The sequence below is a fragment of the Oryctolagus cuniculus genome, chromosome 7, assembly GCF_964237555.1.
Source record: "Oryctolagus cuniculus chromosome 7, mOryCun1.1, whole genome shotgun sequence".
In the NCBI taxonomy this organism is placed as follows: domain Eukaryota; kingdom Metazoa; phylum Chordata; class Mammalia; order Lagomorpha; family Leporidae; genus Oryctolagus; species Oryctolagus cuniculus.
The window spans coordinates 111,101,684-111,122,877 of NC_091438.1; the positions used below are offsets into that span (position 1 = coordinate 111,101,684).

The 21,194-nt window shown below is 41.0% G+C and overlaps 1 protein-coding gene across 2 annotated transcripts in view; it reads left to right on the forward strand.

Annotated features, from left to right (window-relative positions):
• TM2D1 (TM2 domain containing 1) overlaps positions 1 to 21,194 on the forward strand; it is a 75,454-nt gene that overhangs the window by 23,561 nt on the left and 30,699 nt on the right. For both annotated transcript variants that reach the window (XM_070078399.1, XM_051857699.2), the window contains exons 4-5: positions 10,113 to 10,204; positions 19,340 to 19,413. In XM_070078399.1, the coding sequence (XP_069934500.1) occupies positions 10,113 to 10,204; positions 19,340 to 19,413 (166 nt within the window). The remainder of the gene's footprint in view (positions 1 to 10,112; positions 10,205 to 19,339; positions 19,414 to 21,194) is intronic.

Consider the following 21,194-nt stretch of genomic DNA (forward strand, 5'->3'; position numbering starts at 1 on the left):
TGGTAACTTTGCCCTGCCATTTGCCAAAGATAAGTTCTAATATATGCTTTGAATTCCCTGTGATCTTTTGCTGTGAGGTTTCCTTCCTTGGTTTCCTTCCTTTACCTTCTTTCATATTGATGACCGTGTTTCTGTGTTTCTGTGTGTAACACATCTTTAAGCATCTTTTGCAGGGCTGGACGAGTGGCAACAAATTCTTTCAATTTCTGTTTGCAATGAAAAGTCTTTATTTCACCTTCATTCACAAATGAGAGCTTGGCAGGATATAATATTCTGGGCTGGCAGTTGTTCTCTCTTAGTACCTGGGCTATATCTCGCCATTCCCTCCTAGCTTTTAGAGTTTCTGATGAGAAGTCAGCTGTGAGTCTGATTGGAGATCCTCTGAGAGTAATCTGACGTTTCTCTCTTGCACATTTTAGGATCTTTTCTTTATGTTTCACTGTGGAGAGTTTAATTACAACGTGTCGTGGTGAGGATCTCTTTTGGTCGTGTTTATTAGGGGTTCTGTGGGCTTCCTGTACTAGGATTTCTCTATCCTTCTCCAAACCTGGGAAATTTTCTGCTAATATCTCACTAAAAAGGCCTTCTAATCCTTTCTCCCTCTCCATGCCTTCAGGAACTCCTAGAACCCGAATGTTGGGTTTTTTAATAGTATCCTGAAGATTCCCGACAATATGTTTCAGATTTCTAATTTCCTCTTCTTTTCTTTGGTCTGACTGTATCCTTTCCTGTTCTCTGTCTTCTAAGTCCGATATTCTCTCTTCTGCTTCACCCATTCTGTTTGTAAGGCTCTCTATTGTGTTTTTCATTTGATCTATTGAATTCTTCACTTCAGTCACTATCACAGTTTCCTGTTGTACTAGTTGTTTTGTTTCATTTTGATTCCTCCTTAATATTTCATTTTCACGAGAGAGATTTTCTATCTTGTCCATTAAGGATTTGTGTAGTTCCAGAATTTGTTTTTGAGAACTTCTTAATGTTCTTATCAATTTTTTGAGATCTGCTTCTTGCATTACTTCTATGTCATCATCTTCATAATCTTGAATTGGGGTGTCTTTTTCATTTGAGGGCGTCATGGTGACTTCCTTGTTTTTATTACCTCGGTTTTTGCGTTTGTTATTTGGCATATTGGAGATATTTGGTTTCTTCACTGTGGTGCTTTTTCTTGTTATACTATGACTCTAGATTAAGTGGACTATCTGTTTTTGATGGAGCCTTAGGGCTTGAGATGGGTGTGGCCTGAGAGCTCTGTTTGTTGTGCCAAAGGTGACACTCCCAGGTTAGGCGTGGTAAATCTCTCTCTCTCTCTTTTTTTTTTTTTTTTTGATTCAAAAGGGAAGTAATTCCGCACAGCTGAACGAAGTTGGAGGTAGTTAGCAGGCAAATGATATACCCACAGGAGCCAGAGATCGGAAGCTCTTTCCCAAGATCCCCACAGGGAATCTGTTCAGCCCTCAGAGTGGGCTCAAATTCTCCTTCAGCCTCCCACTGGGTTGCCAAAGTTACGGAATTGTAGCGTCTCTGGAGAGTGCTCACGTGAATTCCGTGAGTTCTCTCCCCCACCGTCTCTTTTTTCACAGTCTCAGTTCAGTAGCACCACAAATTTACTAGCTCCTAATCTCCTGTTAATTCGCCCCGCCCAGAGTCAGGTTTTTCTGCTAGGCTCAGGGCCGGTGCAGACCTGAGGTCGCTCTGCTTATGACGTATGTCCAAGATGGCACCTGCTCTTTGTCTTGCTCGCCCTTGAGAGGTGAGCGGAGAGAGAGAAACCCGTGTCCGTACTAGTCACCCTTTTTTTTTTTTTCTCTCTCTCTCTCTCTCTTCCAGTTAGCCTTGTGAACTTCCCCCCCCGGGGGTCGTTCCCTCTAGTCTCCTCTCTCCGCTTGCCTGCCGGTGTCTCGGGCTATTGAGGTTCGGCTCACCTCGCGTTCCAGCGCTGGTGTGTTGAGTCTGCCGCTGATGTCCCGAACTGTGGGCTCCCACACTCTCCACGCAGGTCCGCTGTGAGTCACGCGTTCCGGAAGAGTTTCTTCTGCTGTTTCCTCCCCTACTCTTCCTTGAACCTGCAGTATCTCCACTTTTATTAAACTATCTCTCCCCAGACTATCAGTGTGCTCCCTTCCTATTCCGCCATCTTGCCGGAAGCCCCTTTTTTTCTTTAATCCTGCCTCATTGAGTTATTGAGGAGCTGTTGATCCTATGTTGCTGTGCAATCCCAAACCAATTACTGAATTTTTTTTCAAGATTTATTTTATTTATTTTTGAAAGGCAGAATTTGGGGTTGGCACCGTGGCGTAGTGGATAGTGCTCCTGGCTTCAGATCGGCACAGCTCTGGCTTTTGCAGCCAACTGGGGAGTGACCCAGCAGATGAAAAACCTCTCTTTCTCTCTGCCTCTGCTTCTCTCTCTATGTAACTCTGACTTTCAAATAAATAAATAAATATTTAAGAAAAAAAAAAGGCAGAATTAGAGAGAGGGAGAGACAGAGAGAGAGATCTTGCATCCACTGGTTCACTCCCCAAATGGTCACAGCAGCTGGAGCTGGACCCATCCAAAGTCAGGAGTCAGGAGCTTCTTCTGGGTCTCCCACGTGAATGCAGGAGCCCAAGCATGTAGGCCATCTTCTGCTGCTTTTCCAGGTGCATTAGCAGGGAGCTGGATTGGAAAGTGGAGCAGCCAACTTGAAACAGCGCCTATATGGGATGCCAGTGCTGCAGGTGGCTGCTCGAGTTCTACAGTTTCTCATTAGTAATGTTAGAAGGAATTATTCCCAAAGCATTTAGATACGATTTAGTAAATTGTTAAATTTATCAATTGATATCTCTACCTTAGACATTCCAAACAACAAAAACTGTATTAAGTGCTGATCTAGTATATCATCAGTTAGAACAATAAGAGAACAGCTAACTACTCAGGTTGGACTTTACAGATTCATATTACCTGGAATGATCGCACCACAGTGGCTTTTTATTTTATGACTGAGCTATACTGATTAGGTTTGCAAGACATTGATGTTAGTTTTTTTTTTTTTTTTTTTTTTTTTTTGGGTCAGGCAGAGTTAGACAGTGAGAGAGAGAGACGGAGAGAAAGATCTTCCTTTTTCCGTTGGTTCACCCCCTAAGTGGCTGCTACAGCCGGCATGTTGTGGCCCGCGCACTGTGCCGATCCAAAGCCAGGAGCCAGGCTCCTCCTGCTGGTCTCCCACGCAGGTGCAGGGCCCAAGGACCTGGGCCATCCTCCACTGCCTTCCCGGGCCACAGCAGAGAGCTGGACTGGAAGAGGAGCAACCAGGACAGAATCCGGAGCCCCAACGGGGTCTAGAACCCGGTGTGCCAGCTCCGCAGGCGGAGGATTAGCCTAGTGAGCTGCGGTGCCAGCCAATGTTAGTTTTGTTTTGTTTTGTTTTGTTTTTTGTTTGTTTATTTTTTTGCTTTTTTGACAGGCAGAGTTAGAGAGAGATAGAGAGAAAGGTCTTCCTTCTGTTGGTTCATTCTCCTAATGGCTGCTACGGCTGGTGCGCCGCGCTGATCTGAAGCCAGGAGCCAGGTGCTTCCTCCTGGTCTCCCATGCGGGTGCAGGGCCCAAGCACTTGGGCCATCCTCCACTGCACTCCCGGGCCACAGCAGAGAGCTGGACTGGAAGAGGAGCAACCAGGACAGAATCTGGCGACCTGACTGGGACTAGAACCTGGGGTGCCGGCGCCAGAGGATTAGCCTAGTGAGCTGTGGCACTGGCTAATGTCAGTTTTGATAAGAAATGGCAACCATCAGTGGAACCATGTACTCCAGATCTGCTGGTGAACTTATTCTCCTTTTATGTAAAATCTACAAATCCAAAATTGAATTTGCATGATAAGCATTGAGTCAGAACAGTAGGAGTTAGAGTGATGGATAATTTTTCATAGTAAGAGTCACAAAGTTAAGATGACCAGATGTATTCTTTAATCAGGATATTCAGTATGTGTCTAGCAAAAAGTTAGATGCTGGTTAGCTACTGAATGAAGACTTACTGGCCAAATCTTACTCACTGGGTGTCCCTTTTCCAGTTTACATATTTTCCTGCTATTCCTGTTTACACATTATTTTTGAAACCATACCTAATAATACTTGATTAAAACTGCATCTTAGTATTGCAAGTATAGCCATTCTTTTTTTTTTTTTAAGATTATTTATTTATTTAACAGGTAGAGTTACAGTGAGATGGAGAGACAGAGAGAAAGGTCTTCCACCTGCTGGTTCACTCCCCAAAGGGTCACAAAGGCCAGAGCTGGGCTGATCTGAAGCCAGGAGCCAGGAGCTTCTTCTGGGTTTTCCATGGACTTGGGCTATCTTCCACTGCTTTCCCAGGCCATAGCAGAGAGTTGGATCAGAAAAGGAGCAGCCAGGACTAGAACTGGTGCCCATAGGGATGCCAGCACTGTAGGATTAACCTACAGAGCCAGCTGCAGTATATAGACATTCTTATATTTTATTCTCTGGCCTCTGGAAAGTGAGGTCTGGTAGCCATGTTTGATTGATTACCAAGCCATCTGCATTTTTATACTGGGCATCTATGTTAGTTGGAGCATGCCAAGTGCTGTAACAAATGTCCTCAGAATTTCAGTGATTTAACACAATAAAAGTTATTTCTCACTCACATGTATTCCAATTTGTGTTGACTTAAAAGACTGTGTGGGATGAGCAGGTTGATAGTTGTTCCATACAGGGCCCTACTTTTTCTTGTGGCTTTTCTTTCTCTAGTCCTTAAGAATCCTTTTCATTCAGCCAACAGATGGGAAATAAGAGAGGGAACCCTTTGTAGCAGTGTTTTATAGGCAGACCTGGTAATGGCATATACCATTTTTGTCTTCGTTCTGTGGGACAACACCACTCAATTATGGCTGCATGTAGCTGCACGATGGGCTGATAGTTTAGCTATATATCCATAAGAAAAAGAGAAATGGTTCAGTGAATAACTGGAAAATCTCTGATATGCCATCAGTTTTCAGATTATTCTTTAGTGTGATTTACTTTCATAGATAATTGCTTTTCTAGTTTCATTCCTCTTCACCACCAAGCTATTTTGAAAGAGTTGTTTCTGTAATACTTATCTATTATGAAATTTTCTTTGTAACACAGTATGGTTTTGACCATGCTAAAATTTACCAGTGATTTTTATTGCTATATCAAATGGTTTTTTTACAGTCCTTATCTTAATCTTCCTATAACATTCAGCTATTCTTACCTTCTCTTCAAATATTTTCTTTCCTTGACTTTTACTATTAAAAAATTGTTCTATTTTCTTTGATTCCTATTCCTCTACTCTGTCTATAAACCTTGGTATCCCTAAGATTATATCCTGATCATTCTTTTCATTCATTAGCTCCTTTGGCATCTCTCACCATGTACATACACACACACACACACACACACACATACATATGTACTATTACCATTTATATATTTTATATTTATGTATATATATTATATGTATATAGGGTCCAAAACTGATTCTGTTATCTTTCTTCAAATCATCTCCTTTGTCTCAGTGAATGACATTTGTTTCTTAAGCAGAAACTTTGGAGTCATTCTTTTCCTTTTTACCTATTCTCCACGTGTAGTCTGGTTGCTTCTCCTTAATATTTCCCAATTTTGTTTACTTCTTTCTCTCACTGCTGCTACTCATTAGATTTCTGTCAGAGTTTCTGCAGTCTCCTAATTCATATTTCTAATTCTAATCTCATATCCCCCTTCTAGTGTACATACGACACCACTACCCTTAGCGTAAAGTTTAACTCCTTATAATATTAGACTATGCACATAAACAGGATCTTTTGGCCACTTACTACCTCCTCTAACCCACAACAAACTTGGCTACTCTACTTCTGATCCAGCTCCCTGTTAATGTGCCTGGGAAAGCAGCAGAAGATGGTCCAAGTGTTTGGGCCCCTGCAGCCACTTCAGAAACCTAGAAGAGGCTCCTGGCTTCTGGCTTTGGCCTGGCCCAGGCCCTGCCATTGTAGCCATTTGGGGAGTGAACTAGTGCCATCTTTTCCGTAACTCTGTCTTTCAAATAAATAAAAAATGTTTAAAGCAATAGCTCTGGCTGCTTCCCTGTTCCTTTACTCCCCTTTGTAACAAAACTCCTAAGATGAGTTATCTAGTGCTTCTTCTTTTCAATTATTTTCCTTGCATTCTTTCTTTTTTAATAATTTATTTATTTGAAAGCCAGCGTGATAAAGACAGAGAGAGATCTTTTATCTGCCATTTCAGTCACTAAATGCCCCCAAGCCAGGATCAGGCCAGGCTGAAGCCAGGAGCCAGGAATTCTAACTGCTTCTCCTGTTTCTCCCGTGTGGGAGGTAGGGACACAAGGATTTGGGTTATCATCTGCTGCCGTCCCAGGTGCAAACAGGAAGCTGAATCAGAAGCAAAGGAGCCAGGATTAGAACTGGCACTCCGATATGGGGTATAGGTGTCCCAATTGGTGACTTAATCCATTGTGGCACACCATCTGCCCCATTCTGTTTTTTGCCCTTATTGTGTCCATTAGAATTCTTATTGAGGTCATCAGTGATCTCACCTTAGTTAAATTTAGTGGTAAATTCTCAGTCATTATCTTATGTGATCCATTAGCTGCATTTGGCACCGTTGACCACTCTGCTTTGCTTATACACAGATTTCCCTTGACTTCCAGAATACCATGTTCTTCTAGTTTTATCTTTCCAGTATCATTTCTGGTTTCTTCTTTTCTCCATCCCCCCCCCCCCCCTTTTTTTTAAAGATTTATTTATTTTGCTGGTGCCGCGGCTCACTAGGCTAATCCTCTGCCTTGCAGTGCCGGCACACCAGGTTCTAGTCCCGGTCGGGGCACCGGATTCTGTCCTGGTTGCCCCTCTTCCAGGCCAGCTCTCTGCTGTGGCCAGGGAGTGCTTGGGCCCTGCACCCCATGGGAGACCAGGATAAGTACCTGGCTCCTGCCATCGGATCAGCGCGGTGCGCTGGCTGCAGCGCGCCGACCACGGTGGCCATTGGAGGGGGAACCAACAGCAAAGGAAGACCTTTCTCTCTGTCTCTCTCTCCCTCTCACTGTCCACTCTGCCTATCAAAAAATAAAAAAAATTTAAAAATAAAAAAGATTTATTTATTTTACTTGAGAGTGAAAGTTATAGAGAGGCAGAGAGAGAAAGTCTTCCATCTGCTGGTTCACTCCACAAATGGCCACAATGGCTGGAGCTGGGATGATCCAAAGCCAGGAACCAGGAGCCTCCTCTGAGTCTCCCACACGAGTGCAGGGGCCCAAGGACTTGGGCCATCTTCTACTGCCTTCCCAGGCCATAGCAGAGAGCTGGATTGGAAGTGGAGCAGCTGGGACTTGAACTGGCTGCTATATGGGATGCCAGCACTGCAGGCAGTGGCTTTACCCACTATGCCACAGCGCCAGCTCTTCTCCATCTCTTAATATTGAAATACTTCAGGGCTTAGGCCTCAGGTTTCTTCTTTGGTCTATTGTGCTCACATGGCAGTCTTGTGACTAAAATATTTCCTATTTGCTTATAACCCTCTACTTTTAGACCTCTGTCCCTAACTCTAGTTTTGCAAATCCAGATGTCTTTTTGTACATTCTACTTGGGAGATCTGGTAAACATCTAAGACTCAGATGTCTAAAACTGAGATTCTGATTTTCCTTCCAAGATCTACCCATCCTTAGCCTTACCCAGCTCAGTTAATGGTAGCCTCATCTTTCTTATTAGTAAGGTTAAAAAGGATAAAACCTTAGAACTATCCTTACTCCTTTCTCTTTTTTGTATACTGAATCTGACCCATCAGGAAGTGCATTTGACAGAACTTCAGAATGTACCCAGAATCTGATCTCTTCTCACTCCCTCCTTTGCTGTTACTCTGAGTGAAGTCCCTGTTGATTCTGACCTGGATTATTTTAATAGCCTTTAAATTATTCTGTCCCTGTGATGGTTTGAATTTGCTTGAATGTTTATCCCTCTTAGTCCCTGGCAGCTGGGTAGTGGTATCCCACTCCATTGATTTGGGCTTCACCATGTTGCCTAATTTAGCTTATACAGTGCTAGGAGGTGTAAAACAAGCAGAGGCTTATGTATGCTTTCTGGGTTTTAGCTATCTTTTTTTTTTTTTTTTTTTTTTTGACAGGCAGAGTGGACAGTGAGACAGACTGTGACAGAGAGAAAGGTCTTCCTTTGCCGTTGGTTCCCCTTCCAATGGCCGCCGCGGCCAACGCACCGCGTTGATCCGATGGCAGGAGCCAGGTACTTATCCTGGTCTCCCATGGGGTGCAGGGCCCAAGCACTTGGGCCATCCTCCGCTGCACTCCCTGGCCACAGCAGAGAGCTAGCCTGGAAGAGGGGCAACCGGGACAGAATCCGGCGCCCCGACCAGGACTAGAACCCGGTGTGCCGGCACCGCAAGGCGGAGGATTATTTAGCTATCCTTTTGTACTTTGATAATATGTCCCAAAAATAACTTGTCCCAAGTAACTGCTGTACCTTCAGCTTGGGCCCTAGAAAAACTTAAGTGGAACTGACTTGAACTAAATCTAAACCTTAGATCCAAGTTCTACATAACTTTAGTCTGAAGCAGAATCTCATACTTAACCAGCCTAAGTCTGTTGACACACAGCCAATCTGCAATCTGTGTGAGAATGGTAACCAAATTTGAGACAGTTTGTTATAAACCACAGAATCTTAGGGTGGTTTGTTACACATCATCTTTATGGCAGTGGCTGACAAATATTTTCCTGTAGTTTTTTTTTTTTTTCAGCACAACAGAATGATTATTTTTAAAATGAGTCAGATGTCATACAGATCCAGTGATAGGGGCTGGTGCTGTGGCCCAGTAGGCTAAGCCTCCGCCTGGGTTGCCAGCATCCCATATAGACGCCGGTTCCTGTCCCAGCTGCTGCTTCCCTTCCCATCCAGCTCTCTGCTTATATCCTGGGAAAGCAGTGCAAGATGGCTCAAGTGCTTTGGTCCCTGAATCTGCATGGGAGACCCAGAAGAAACTCCTGGCTCTTGGCCCTGGATTGGCTCAGCTCCCACTGTTGCAGTTTTTTGCGAAGTGAACCAGAGGTTGGAAGACCTTTTTCTCTATCTCTCTATCTCTATTTGTAAATCTACCTCTCAAATAAATAAATAAAATCTTAAAAGAAAAAATCTTGTGATAGCTCCCCATTTCTCTTAGTAGAAATAAGTATTTGCAACAGTATACAAGGCAAGGAATGAACTGCTTCCTTCACCCCTGCTGCTCCAGCTGACTTCTCAGATCTTGTCTCCCAATAGTCTTCCCTTCTCTCACTGCATTCCTATTACACTGGCTGCCTTAATAAACCTCAAACATGCCAGGTGTGTTGCTTTGGCACCAGTTGTTTCTTTTTCTGGGACACACTTATCTTGGAGGCACGGCATGCTAACTCACTTCCCTTGAGTCTTTGCTCAAATATCACCTTCTCAGTGAGGACTGCTGTCATCACTTGGTTTCAGTGGCATTCTGGATTCTCTACACACCTGAGCATTCTGCTTATCTATACATCCTGCTCCACTTTTTTTTTTTTTTATTTGAAAGAACTACAGGAAGGAGAGGCAGAGGTAGAGAGAGAGAGAGAGAGATTTTTCATCTGCTTATTCGCTCCAGAGGGAAACCGGAGCTAGGAGCTTCATACAGATCTCCCACGTGGGTGCAAGGGCCCAAGGCAAGGACTTGGACCATCTTCTGCTTTGCTAGGTGCATTAGCAGGAAGTTGGATCAGAAGTGGAATAGCCAGGACTCAAGGGTGCACTGCACCCACATGAGATTCTGCCCCCCTCCCTTTTTAATATAATTTACGACTTTCTAATCTAGTATTTGGCTTACCTTTTTAGTATGCTTGTGTTTTTTGTTTGCTGCTACTAGATTATAAGCTCTTCAGGGACAGGGATCTTTATTGCTCTTATTTATTGATATTTCCCAATATTAGAATAGTACCTGGCACACAGTATGCTCATGAAAAGCATTAATTCAATGAATAGATCAATTAGCAAATAAGTGATAATTAATAGTTTTGTTTTCTAAAATGTTCACATGTTGGAAATGTGTAATTATGACACCCAGTTTTAATTTGTGCAGAAATGGCTATTCATACAAAGTGGCGGTTGCATTGTCTCTTTTTCTTGGATGGTTGGGAGCAGATCGGTTTTACCTTGGATACCCTGCCTTGGGTGAGTATGTTTCATTAAAAAAAAAAAACCTCCTTGTGAAATTTACGTTCTAGTTAAGTTCCAAGTAAATGTACAGATTTTTAGAGATTCATTCTCTGCATATTATTGGTATTACAAAGTTCTATATATTTGGAATTGAATTGTTAACATTCTTCTGAGTATAAAACTATTAGTTAGCTCCACCATTCAGCTTAAGGAAGAGATATTGACTCTACTGTGTTTCACCTTTATGAAAGCACACGCTGAAGATGGTGTCGGCATTTACTTTATTTTTTTTATTTATTTATTTATTTTTTTTTGACAGGCAGAGTGGACAGTGAGAGAGAGAGACAGAGAGAAAGGTCTTCCTTTGCCGTTGGTTCACCCTCCAATGGCCGCCGCGGCCGGCGCGCTGCAGCCGGCGCACCACGCTGATCCGATGGCAGGAGCCAGGAGCCAGGTGCTTTTCCTGGTCTCCCATGGGGTGCAGGGCCCAAGCACCTGGGCCATCCTCCACTGCACTCCTGGGCCACAGCAGAGAGCTGGCCTGGAAGAGGGGCAACCGGGACAGAATCCGGCGCCCCAACCAGGACTAGAACCCGGTGTGCCGGCGCCGCTAGGCGGAGGATTAGCCTAGTGAGCCGCGGCGCCGGCCTCGGCATTTACTTTAGACAATAGACTGGCACTCTCACTACTGATGCTTTTTGATGAATGAATGCATGTTGTCTGTCCCACCAAAAAATCCTGAACCTATGGCAGTGTTGCCCTAGGAATAGAAACTGCTTCTTTTGGGACAAGTTGAGCTGGAATTGTGGCAACCAACCTGAGTTGGGGTGTTAGCAATACTGATTACTCTCAGTGTCCTTCTTCATACCTTCCTCCTAGCTGCGGTTTTCACATTTGCCATAGTCACTAATGCTTATTGGAAGCTATTTACATATTACTATAGCTTTTGTTTAAAAAGCATTTTCACATGCCTACCCTTTACAACTTTCTGAGTTTCTCATCTTCTTTAAATCCTCTTTAACAAAAAGGGAAACTGTCACCAGAGAGGTTAAGAGATTTACTGAGACTAGAGGCCTTGCTTTATTCTGTGACAAATTTGTTGTTATCATCTTTGTTTTATGGAGAAGGAAATTGTCATGAGATTAAGAGATTTACCCAAGGACACTCAGCTATTGACCTCAATTTGAACCAAAATTTTCCAGCTCCAGAGATCAATCTTTTATTTACTGTAGTACTCTGCCTCCATATTAGCCCTTCACTGAGTAAATTTAAAGTTTTGAATGCTCTGCTTCAATGCTTGTTTCAGCTAACTCTATTCATTCCATGTGGGTTTGATGGGAGTTGGGTGTCTGATAGCAGTACCTAAAATCAGTGTTAACCACTGACAAATAAAAGTCAAGTTTTAAAGTACTTTATACATTAATTTATTCAGTTAAACATTTCTTCAATGTTTAAAACTATATCAAGGAGGTTGGTGCTGTGGCGTAGTAGATCAAGCTGCTGCCTGCAGTGCTGGCATCCTATATGGGCACCAGTTCAAATCCTGACTGCTCTTCTTCCAATCCAGCTTTCTGCTATGGCCTGGGAAAGCAATAGAAAATGGCTCAAATCCTTGGGCCCCTGCACCTGCGTGGGAGACCCAAAAGAAGCTCCTGGCTTCAGATTCACCCATCCTTGGCTGTTGCGGCCATTTGGGGAATGAACCAGCAGATGGAAGACTTCTTTCACCCTCTCTCTCTGCCTCTGCATGTCTGTAACTCCACCTTTCAAATAAATAAATAAATCTTTAAAAAAATAAAAAAAACTAGATTAAGTGCCTTAGAAATAATGAGGAAAAGCATAGTATATAGTTGTCATAAAGAAAATAAATATGAAATATGAATGTGTTGGTAGGCCAGTTTATGATACATTGTAAGACAATCATAGCAAAATGCTGTTAGAACACAGAAAAAGGACTAATTTGAGTAGGCCTTGAAGTGTGAAAGACTTCTTAGATGAGGTGACATTTGAGCTGTGTATTGAAGGATGAAGAGATTAAAGAGGTTTAAGGCATTACAGGGAACAGCATGCGCAAAGCCGCAGGATATGATAGAGCAAGGCTATATGTTGAGAGAATAAGAATAATTTAGCCTTATAATGTAGGAAGAATGATGACAGGAGATAAAATTGACTGGAGGGAGGTAGCCTGCCGTCAGATTATAAAAGGCTTTAGTATCTTGCTATGGGAGTTTGGACTTTATCCTTTAGGCATCAGAAGGAATAAAAGTTTTAAAGCAAAGTATCATGGTCAGATTTATATTGGAAGAACGGTGGGAAATGACTTACATTGGAGCAAGACTCCTAGCAGAGTAAGCTGAAAAAGAGGTTGATGCAGTAGCCTGAGTATAACAATGTAACTACTCTTTTCTGTCATTTGTTATAGCAATCCTACCTTTTTCATAACACAGCTAAAGACCATACAGTATGCAGGAAGGTTTCTGAGTTGTCAAAATAAATATGCTAGTCTGACCCCTTTATAGATGATGGGTAGGTGGATGGATGAAGAAACTACATTTATAATGAGGAAGTAACATGACACAGTGATTTACAATATATCCCAAGCCTTCTGATTTAGTCCCTACATTCTCTTTTATTCTCTCTCCAAGTGGACAGGACCACATGTATTTTTAAAAAAGACTTCTAACATTAAATTTTTTAAAGATTAGGAAGGAAAGAGAAATGCTATTTTTTTCTTTAACACCTATTTTTAAGATTTATTTATTTATTTGAAAGGCAGAGTTACAGAGAGACAGGCAGAGAGAGAGAGAGAGAGAGATAGACAGATTGATCTTCCATCTGCTGGTTTACTCTCCAAATGGCCATAAAAGCTAGGGCTGAGCTAGGCCAAAGCCTGAGCCAGAAGCTTCTTCTAGGTCTCTCATATGGGTGCAGGGACCCAAGGACTTGGGTCATCTTCCACTGCTTTCCTAGGCACATTAGCAGAGAGTTGGATCAAAAATAGAGCAGCCAGGACTTGAATCAGCACCCATATGGCATGCCAGTACTGCACATGGTGGCTTCATCCTGAGAAACACTATTCCTTGGAGCAGTTTTTTCTGCAATGATATTAAATAATATATATTTTGTATCTTTTTTTTTTTTTTTGGACAGGCAGAGTTAGACAGTGAGAGAGAGAGACAGAAAAGAAGGTCTTCCTTCTGTTGGTTCACCCCCTAAATGGCCACTACGGCTGGCATGCTGTACCGATCCGAAGCCAGGAGCCAGGTGCTTCCTCCTGGTCTCCCATGTGGGTGCAGGACCCAAGCACTTGGGCCATCCTCCACTGCCTTCCCGGGCCACAGCAGAGAGCTGGACTGGAAGAGGGGCAACCGGGACAGAATCGGCGCCCCAATTGGGACTAGAACCTGGAGTACTGGAGCTGCAAGTGGAGGATTAGCCTAGTGAGCCATGGCGCCGGCCTATATTTTGTATCTTTAATGATTTAGCCTAATTAGTGACTTTTTAGCTTCTTCTGTGTCAGGTAGACTACCCTGTCATATCAGTTAATGTTTCTGACTTTCTATGGCACATAATAATATGTTGATACATATTGTGAATTTTTTCCTTAGCCAATGAAACTCTGACTAATAAAGCTCTTTTATGTATAGTGAGTGACTGGTTAGTTTAAGACTAGGAGTTGACTGCTCCATTGCTCTCCAGTCTGTTATCAGCATAAATCAAAGACAACCTTTCAGTTTGAGGCTAGGAGTTGATACATTTGCAAATCTAATATGTAACATTTACTTAATGCTCAAATATGAATATTTATTTTTAAACTTTAAAAATTTATTATGACAATCATTGGATGTTGATTAATTCAATAAATACTTTGAATACTGTTTTAAGACAGCAGATAGCCTCATTCATCTGCATTTAGCTTATTGTAGTGTCTTATCTTCTATTTTCTCTATTCTGTTGAGTTTATGACTCTTTAAAAATGTCTTTCCATTTTTTAGTGGAGTCTTGGAGTAAGAGAAACTAAGTGGGCACGTCAAATTTGTTACCTTTAACTAAACGTTGTTTTATCATTTTAAGCATTCAAATATTTTTATCAGTACCTTTTTTATATTTAAACTATTTTAATGTTAAGAATTTTAGTGTATTTTATCAGCTAACTTGACCTAAATGTGAAGATTAGAGTGTTGACTTAAAATTTTAAAATATTTTAAATTGAGTTTAGTAGTAATTATGTTTATTTTAATTATATTATTTTAAAAATTATTTTTAACTTAAGGTTGATTATCAAATATATTTTTAAGATGACAGTGGTAGGATTTATTAATTTTACTTTGTATTTTTTAAAATTTATTTGAGAGACAGAGAGACAGACAGCCCCCATATGCCTGTTCTCTCCCCAAATACCTACAATAGCTGGGGCTGGACCAGGCCAGTGTCAGAGGCTGGAAACTCATTCTGTGTCTCCCGTGTGGGTAGCAGGGACCCAACTGTTTGAACCATCACTTTCTGCCTCATAGGGTGTACATTAAGAGGAAGCTGGAATCAGGAATAGAACTAGAACTCAAACCCAAGCACTGTGATATAGGATGCAGGCATCCCAGCTGGCAGCTTAACCACCAGATCCAATTCCCACCCCAACAAACTGGGGTTCTGATGTAACTTGTATAATGATTCCTGCAATGGAATAGACATGTCTGTCAACTGACAGTTGCTTGTGTGTATGTGTGTGTGTGTGTGTATAGTATGAATACTTAATATCTGCTTCCTTAATAATTTTATGTGTGTAATGTCGGGCAATATTTGCTTTCTGTTTCTGGCTTATTTCACTTAATACAATGTCTTCCAAGTTCATTCATGTTGTCAAAAATGATAAGATATCCTTCTTTTTTTTGAGGCTGAATCTTATTCTCTGTGTATATGCATTCATGTCTGCTAGAATTTAAATATTTCCAAACCATATCTCTGATAAGGAGTTACTATCCAAGATATATAAGGGATTCAAAGGAGTTGATAGCAGAAGCAATGCAAATAAAAAATGGGTCAAGGACCTGAATAGACATTTTTCCAAGAAAGATATATAAAGGTATACAACAGGAACATAAAATGGTGCTTCACGTCATTAATCAACAGGGAATTGCACGTCAAAACCACAATGAAATACCACCTTGTATCTGTTAGGTTAGTTATTATAAAAAAGACAAGTGATAACAAGTGTTGGCAAGGATGTAGAGAAAAGAAAACCTTTAACCCTTGTACACTGTCGGTGGGAGTGTAAGTTGATACTTCCATTATGCAAGACAGTATGGAGGTTTCTCAAACATAGTACTGTCATATGATCCAGCCATCCCACTTCTGGGCAGTTACCCAAAGGAAAGGAAATCATTATCTTGAAGAGACACCTCGCCCATGTTGACTGCAGCATTATTCACAATAGCCACAGTATGGAACCATAGCTTGTGTACATTAATGGGAAAATGTCATTTCATTTGAGTAAATAATGTAAATCATGCAGATATGAAACGTTCTTTTTAAGTGATTTAATGGTGGGTATGCTATTTCAGAATTAAGAGAAATTTGGAGGTGGCTCGATTGAATACACTTTTATGAGATATAAAAATTTAAGAAAATTTTCTAGATATTTTAGGTTCCTTTTTGGTGAATTGCTATGACTTTCTATCTGCTTTTAAAAATTGATTTATTCCTTAGTATACAAATGAAGTCTTTTTCACCATGAAATGCCTTATTTTCCTAATATTCTTTATGTTTTTTTTTTCCATTTTTTTAAACTTAGAAACCTTTTATTTAAGGCATACGAGCTTCATGCATTACATATATACAAATTTAGGGGCATAGTGATTCTTCCTATCCTACCCTCCCTCTCACCCATACTCCCACCCTTTTTCCTTCTCTCTGTCCTATTCAGTAAAATTACAATAAAATATTTTTTCTTTAAAATTTTTATTAATATAAAGAGAACAGATTTCATGTATTTTACAGGTACATTTTTAAGAAGATAACCATATTTCCATCTCCCATTCCTTCCTCAATCCCCCTCTTTCCCTTTTTTTTTTTTTTTTTTTTTTTAAGATTTATTTATTTACTTGAAAGTCAGAGTTACACAGAAAGAGAAGGAGAGGTAGAGAGAGAAAGAGAGGTCTTCCATCCACTGGTTCACTCCCCAATTGGCCGCAACTGCTGGAGCTGCGCCAATCTGAAGCCAGGAGCCAAGAGCCTCCTCCAGGTCTTCCATATGGGTACAGGGGCTTATGGACTTGGGCCATCTTCTACTGCTTTCCCAGGCCATAGCAGAGAGCTGGATTGGAAATGGAGCAGCCAGGACTCGAACCGGCATCCATATGGGATGCCAGCACTGCAGGCTATGGCTTTACCCGTCATGCCATAGCACCGGCCCTCTTCCTCCCTTTTTTTCGTTAGTCTTTGCAAAACATAATTTCAGTTCACTCGGTAATCACAGGGTTAATGTACCACTAACCATAATATTCATCAGATAAAAAATGTAAAGACCACAGTTCCACAGGAGTATAAATAAGGGCTAAAAACAACAATCAAATTACAAGATGTCTATTTCATTCCTGTACATTTTTGTATTCTATATTAACTAATACATATAAGAAAAAATATATGATGTTTGTCTTCTTGGGACTGGTTTATTTCACTAAGCATAATGGTCTCCAGGTATATCCATTTTATTGCAAAAGATAGGATTTCATTCTTTTTTATGGCTGAGTAGTATTACATATGTATATATACCAGATTTTCTTTACCCAGCCATCAGTTGCTGGACATCTGAGTTGATTCCATATCTTAGCTATTGTGAATAAACATGGGGTACAAGTAACTCTTTCATATGCTGATTTCATTTCCCTTGGGTAAATTCCCAGAAATGGGATGTCTGGGTCATATGGTAGATCTATTTTCAGATTTCTAAGGAATCTCCATACTGTCTTCCATAATGCTTGTACTATTAGTTTATATCATTGCCAGCATTTATTATTTTTTTATTTTTGGATGATAGCCATTCTAATGGGTAAGGTAAAACCTCATTGTGGTTCTTATTTGCATTCCCTTGACGGCTAGTGATCATGAGCATTTTTTCATGTGTCTGTTGGTCATTTGTATTTCATCCTTTGAAAAATGTGTGTTTATGTCCTTTGCTCATTTCTTGACTGGGTTATTATTATTGTTGTTGAGTTTGTTGAGCTTGTTATGGATGCTGAATATTAATCCTTTATCAGTTGCATATTTGCATATATTTTCTCCTATTCTGTTGGTTGCCTCTTTACTTTGTTGAGGTTCCTTTGCAGTACAGAAGCTTATTAGCTTGATGTGATCCCATTTGTTTATTTCGCTTTGATTTCAAAAAAAGACCTCTGGGTCTTTTCCAAGAAGTCTTTGCCCATGCCAATGTCTTGCAGAGCTTCCCTGATGTTTTCCTTTAGTAATTTTATGGTATCAGGTCATAGATTTAGATCTTTGCTTATTGCGATTTGATTTTTGTATGAGGTGTAAGTTAGAGGTCTTGTTTCATACTTCTGCACGCAGAAATCCAATTTTTCCAGCATCATTTGTTGAAGAGACTATCCTTCCTCTAGGGATTTATTTTACATCATTTGCCCAAGGTTAGTTGGTTGTAGCTGTGTGGATTAATTTCTAGGGTTTCTATTGTGTTCCACTGGTCTGCATGTCTATTTTTGTGCAGGACTAGGCTGTTGTGATTATAAATGCCCTGAAGTATGTCTTGAAATCTGGTACTGCCTCTGGGTTTGTTTTTGTTGTTTAAAATTGTTTTAGCTATTTGAGGTCTCTTGTGTTTACATATGAATTTTAGCATTGTTTTTTTTTATCTTTGTCTCTCTGTCTCTCTCTCACTATCTGTCAAATAAAAATAAAAAAAAAACATGCAAAATGCAAAACTAGCATGTTTTGTTGTGCTCATCTTTAGCATTAAAACATAGATTTCCAAAGATTATCACTCTTTTGGAAGCAAGATGCTGCTTTTTCATAGTGATACTAATTTTTTTAAATAAGATTTCTTTATTTTTACTTGAAAAGCAGAGTTACAGAGTGGCTGAGAGAGAAGAGAGAGAGAGAGAGAGAGAGGGAGAGAGGTCTTCCAGCTGCTGGTTCACTCCCCAATTGGCCGCAACGGCCAGAGCTGCGCCAATCTGAAGCCAGGAGCCAGGAGCTTCTTCCAGGTCTCCCATGTGGGTGCAGGGACACAAGGACTTGGGCCATCTTCTACTGCTTTTCCAGGCCATAGCAGAGAGCTGGATCAGAAGTGGAGCAGCCGGGTCTCAAACTGGTGCCTATACATGATTCCTGCATTTCAGGCAGCAGCTTTACCCGCTACACCACAGTGCCAGCCCCGATATTCATTTTTAAATGTAAATATTTCCTTATGAAAATAACAGAGTATCTTTTTTTAAATTTAAATATTGAAAATCTTTGGTTATATTATCCCCTTTTTTTTGTTTGTTTGATTTGAATTGCAAAGTTACTAGTTTGGACAGGCATATAACGTCATCATAGGACAAAGGAATTTGCAGGTTAAATTTTTCTGAGACCTGAAAGTATTCCTTTATAGGTGCAAACACAAAAAGAATAATTGAGACCTAATTACCACATCATTGTAGGACACTTGGGGTTTGGCAGACAACAACCTCAATATTAAATAATCTGTAGTTATAAAAAGCAGTTATGCAAACAGCAAAGCATCTGTAAGACACAACCTTTAATGAAACGAAAATAACAAAAAAAGTTTCAAATACAAAAACCTAATGTTTGTTCTCTTTATTTTATACCTAAGGAAATCCAATTGCCAAATTTATGTTTTAAGATGTAAAGTTTAAAGTTACTAACATAAAAGAGAGCACACTCAGAAAAGGAAGCATAAGCTGAAAGCATCTGGAAGCAAAGTCTTTTTGAAAGAATTTTTAATAGTAATGGTGGAACTAAAAATGGATCCTTCTTGATTTAGAAACACTTTTTTCTCATTTTTTCAGGTGAATATTTGATTTTTAAAGTTTTGCTTTTATATTCTTTTTGTAAATATAATGGTTTATTGAAAATGGAAAACATTGCTAATGTTTTTTAGAATTTCCACGTTGTATATTACTTTGTCTTCTTTTCTAGGTTTGTTAAAGTTTTGCACTGTAGGGTTTTGTGGAATTGGGAGCCTAATTGATTTCATTCTTATTTCAATGCAGGTAAGTTCATTTCAATCTAAAGTTTAAACTGCTTTTACTTTCAAAATTGAATTGTCATCTCTCGGTGCATTTAAAAAAATATTTATCTGTACTTGAAAGGCAGAGCAACAGACAGAGGGAGAGAGACTGGGGTATCTTCCATCCTCTGGTTCTCTGCCCAAATGCCCGCTGGGCCAGGTCAAAACCAGGATACCAGAACTTCATCCAGGTCTCCCACAGGAATGGCAGGGGCTTAAGCCCTTAAACCATCATCTACCGCTTCCCAGGATGCATTACAGGAAGCTGGTTTGGAACCAGAGTAGCCAGGACTTGGACTTGCACTCTGATTATGGGATGCATAGTAGGTGGCTTTAACCTGCTATGCTAAAATTACGAAGAAGATAGGAGTGTTTGTTTCAATTTTTCTTCAGATGTTGAATCTAAGGGATGCTGGCCGTGTTTCCAGCTATCATTTCTCAGACTTCACCAAGTAGTAGTTCTAAAGAACACAACAAGTTCATAAAAAGGATCCCATGCTCAAATATGATTTGTCTGTGTGAGTGCAATTGGTTCGAAGAGTTGTTTTTCACTGATTAGCTTCTCATAATATGTAGTGAGTGTTTAAGAAGGATTCTGAATATTTCTCAAATTTACTTTTTCTTTTCCTGACATTCACAGTCACCTTGTCAGTGATCCTGTTGGGAAATTGGTGGGACACTTGAAAGGCAGGTACAGAGGGGGGGGGGGGGGGGTCTTCCATCCACTGATTCTTTCCCCAAAAGGTTTGCAAAGGCCATAGTTGGGCCAGTCCAAAGCCAGGGTCCAGGAATTTCTTTTGAGTCTCCCACGTGAGTGCAGGGGCTTCTGCTGCTTTCCCAAGCACATTAGCAGGGAGCTGGATCAGAAGTGGAGCTTCTGGGACTTGAACTTTACCCATTACAGAACAACGCTGGCCCCTCTGATACACCTTTGGACATTGTAGAATCAGAAATAAGATTTTCTTTTGCACTGGACAGGCACTCAATACTAGTATTCTGTTGGTTGCAGATTACAGAAATTGAAATCCAGCAAGTGTAAGCAAAATTGAATGAGGGAATGTATACATACTCTGTGGAAAATCTAGGGGTGGGGATAGCCTGAGGCCTGTTTTTATGAACACATAAAAACAAATGATGTGTTCGGGACTCTACTCAGCTTCTCTGTATTAGCCTCATTTTCTTTTTTTCTCTTTTTTTTTTTTTTTTTTTTTTTTTTTTGACAGGCAGAGTGGACAGTGAGAGAGACACACAGAGAAAGGTCTTCCTTTGCCATTGGTTCACCCTCCAATGGCCGCCGCGGCTGGTGCGCTGCGGCCGGCGCACCCCGCTGATCCGATGGCAGGAGCCAGGTGCTTCTTCTGGCCTCCCATGTGGGTGCAGGGCCCGAGCACTTGGGCCATCCTCCACTGCACTGCCTGGCCACAGCAGAGATCTGGCCTGGAAGAGGGGCAACTGGGACAGAATCCGGCGCCCCGACCGGGACTAGAACCTGGGGTGCTGGCGCTGCAAGGTGGAGGATTAGCCTAGTGAGCCGTGGCACCGGCCGTCCCTTAGCTTTTAAAAGTGACACCAGATGTTTTCTTTTAAAATATCCTGAACTGATTGTAGTTAATTCATGAAGATTTGTTTGTTAGGGAAAGAGAAGAATTTAACACAACAAATACTGCCAAACATGAGTTTAGTAGGCACTTATGGAGCACCTAATGTTTTCAGCAACTGCATCCATGTGCATTTAGCTCACCGTCTGTTTGCTCAGACAATATT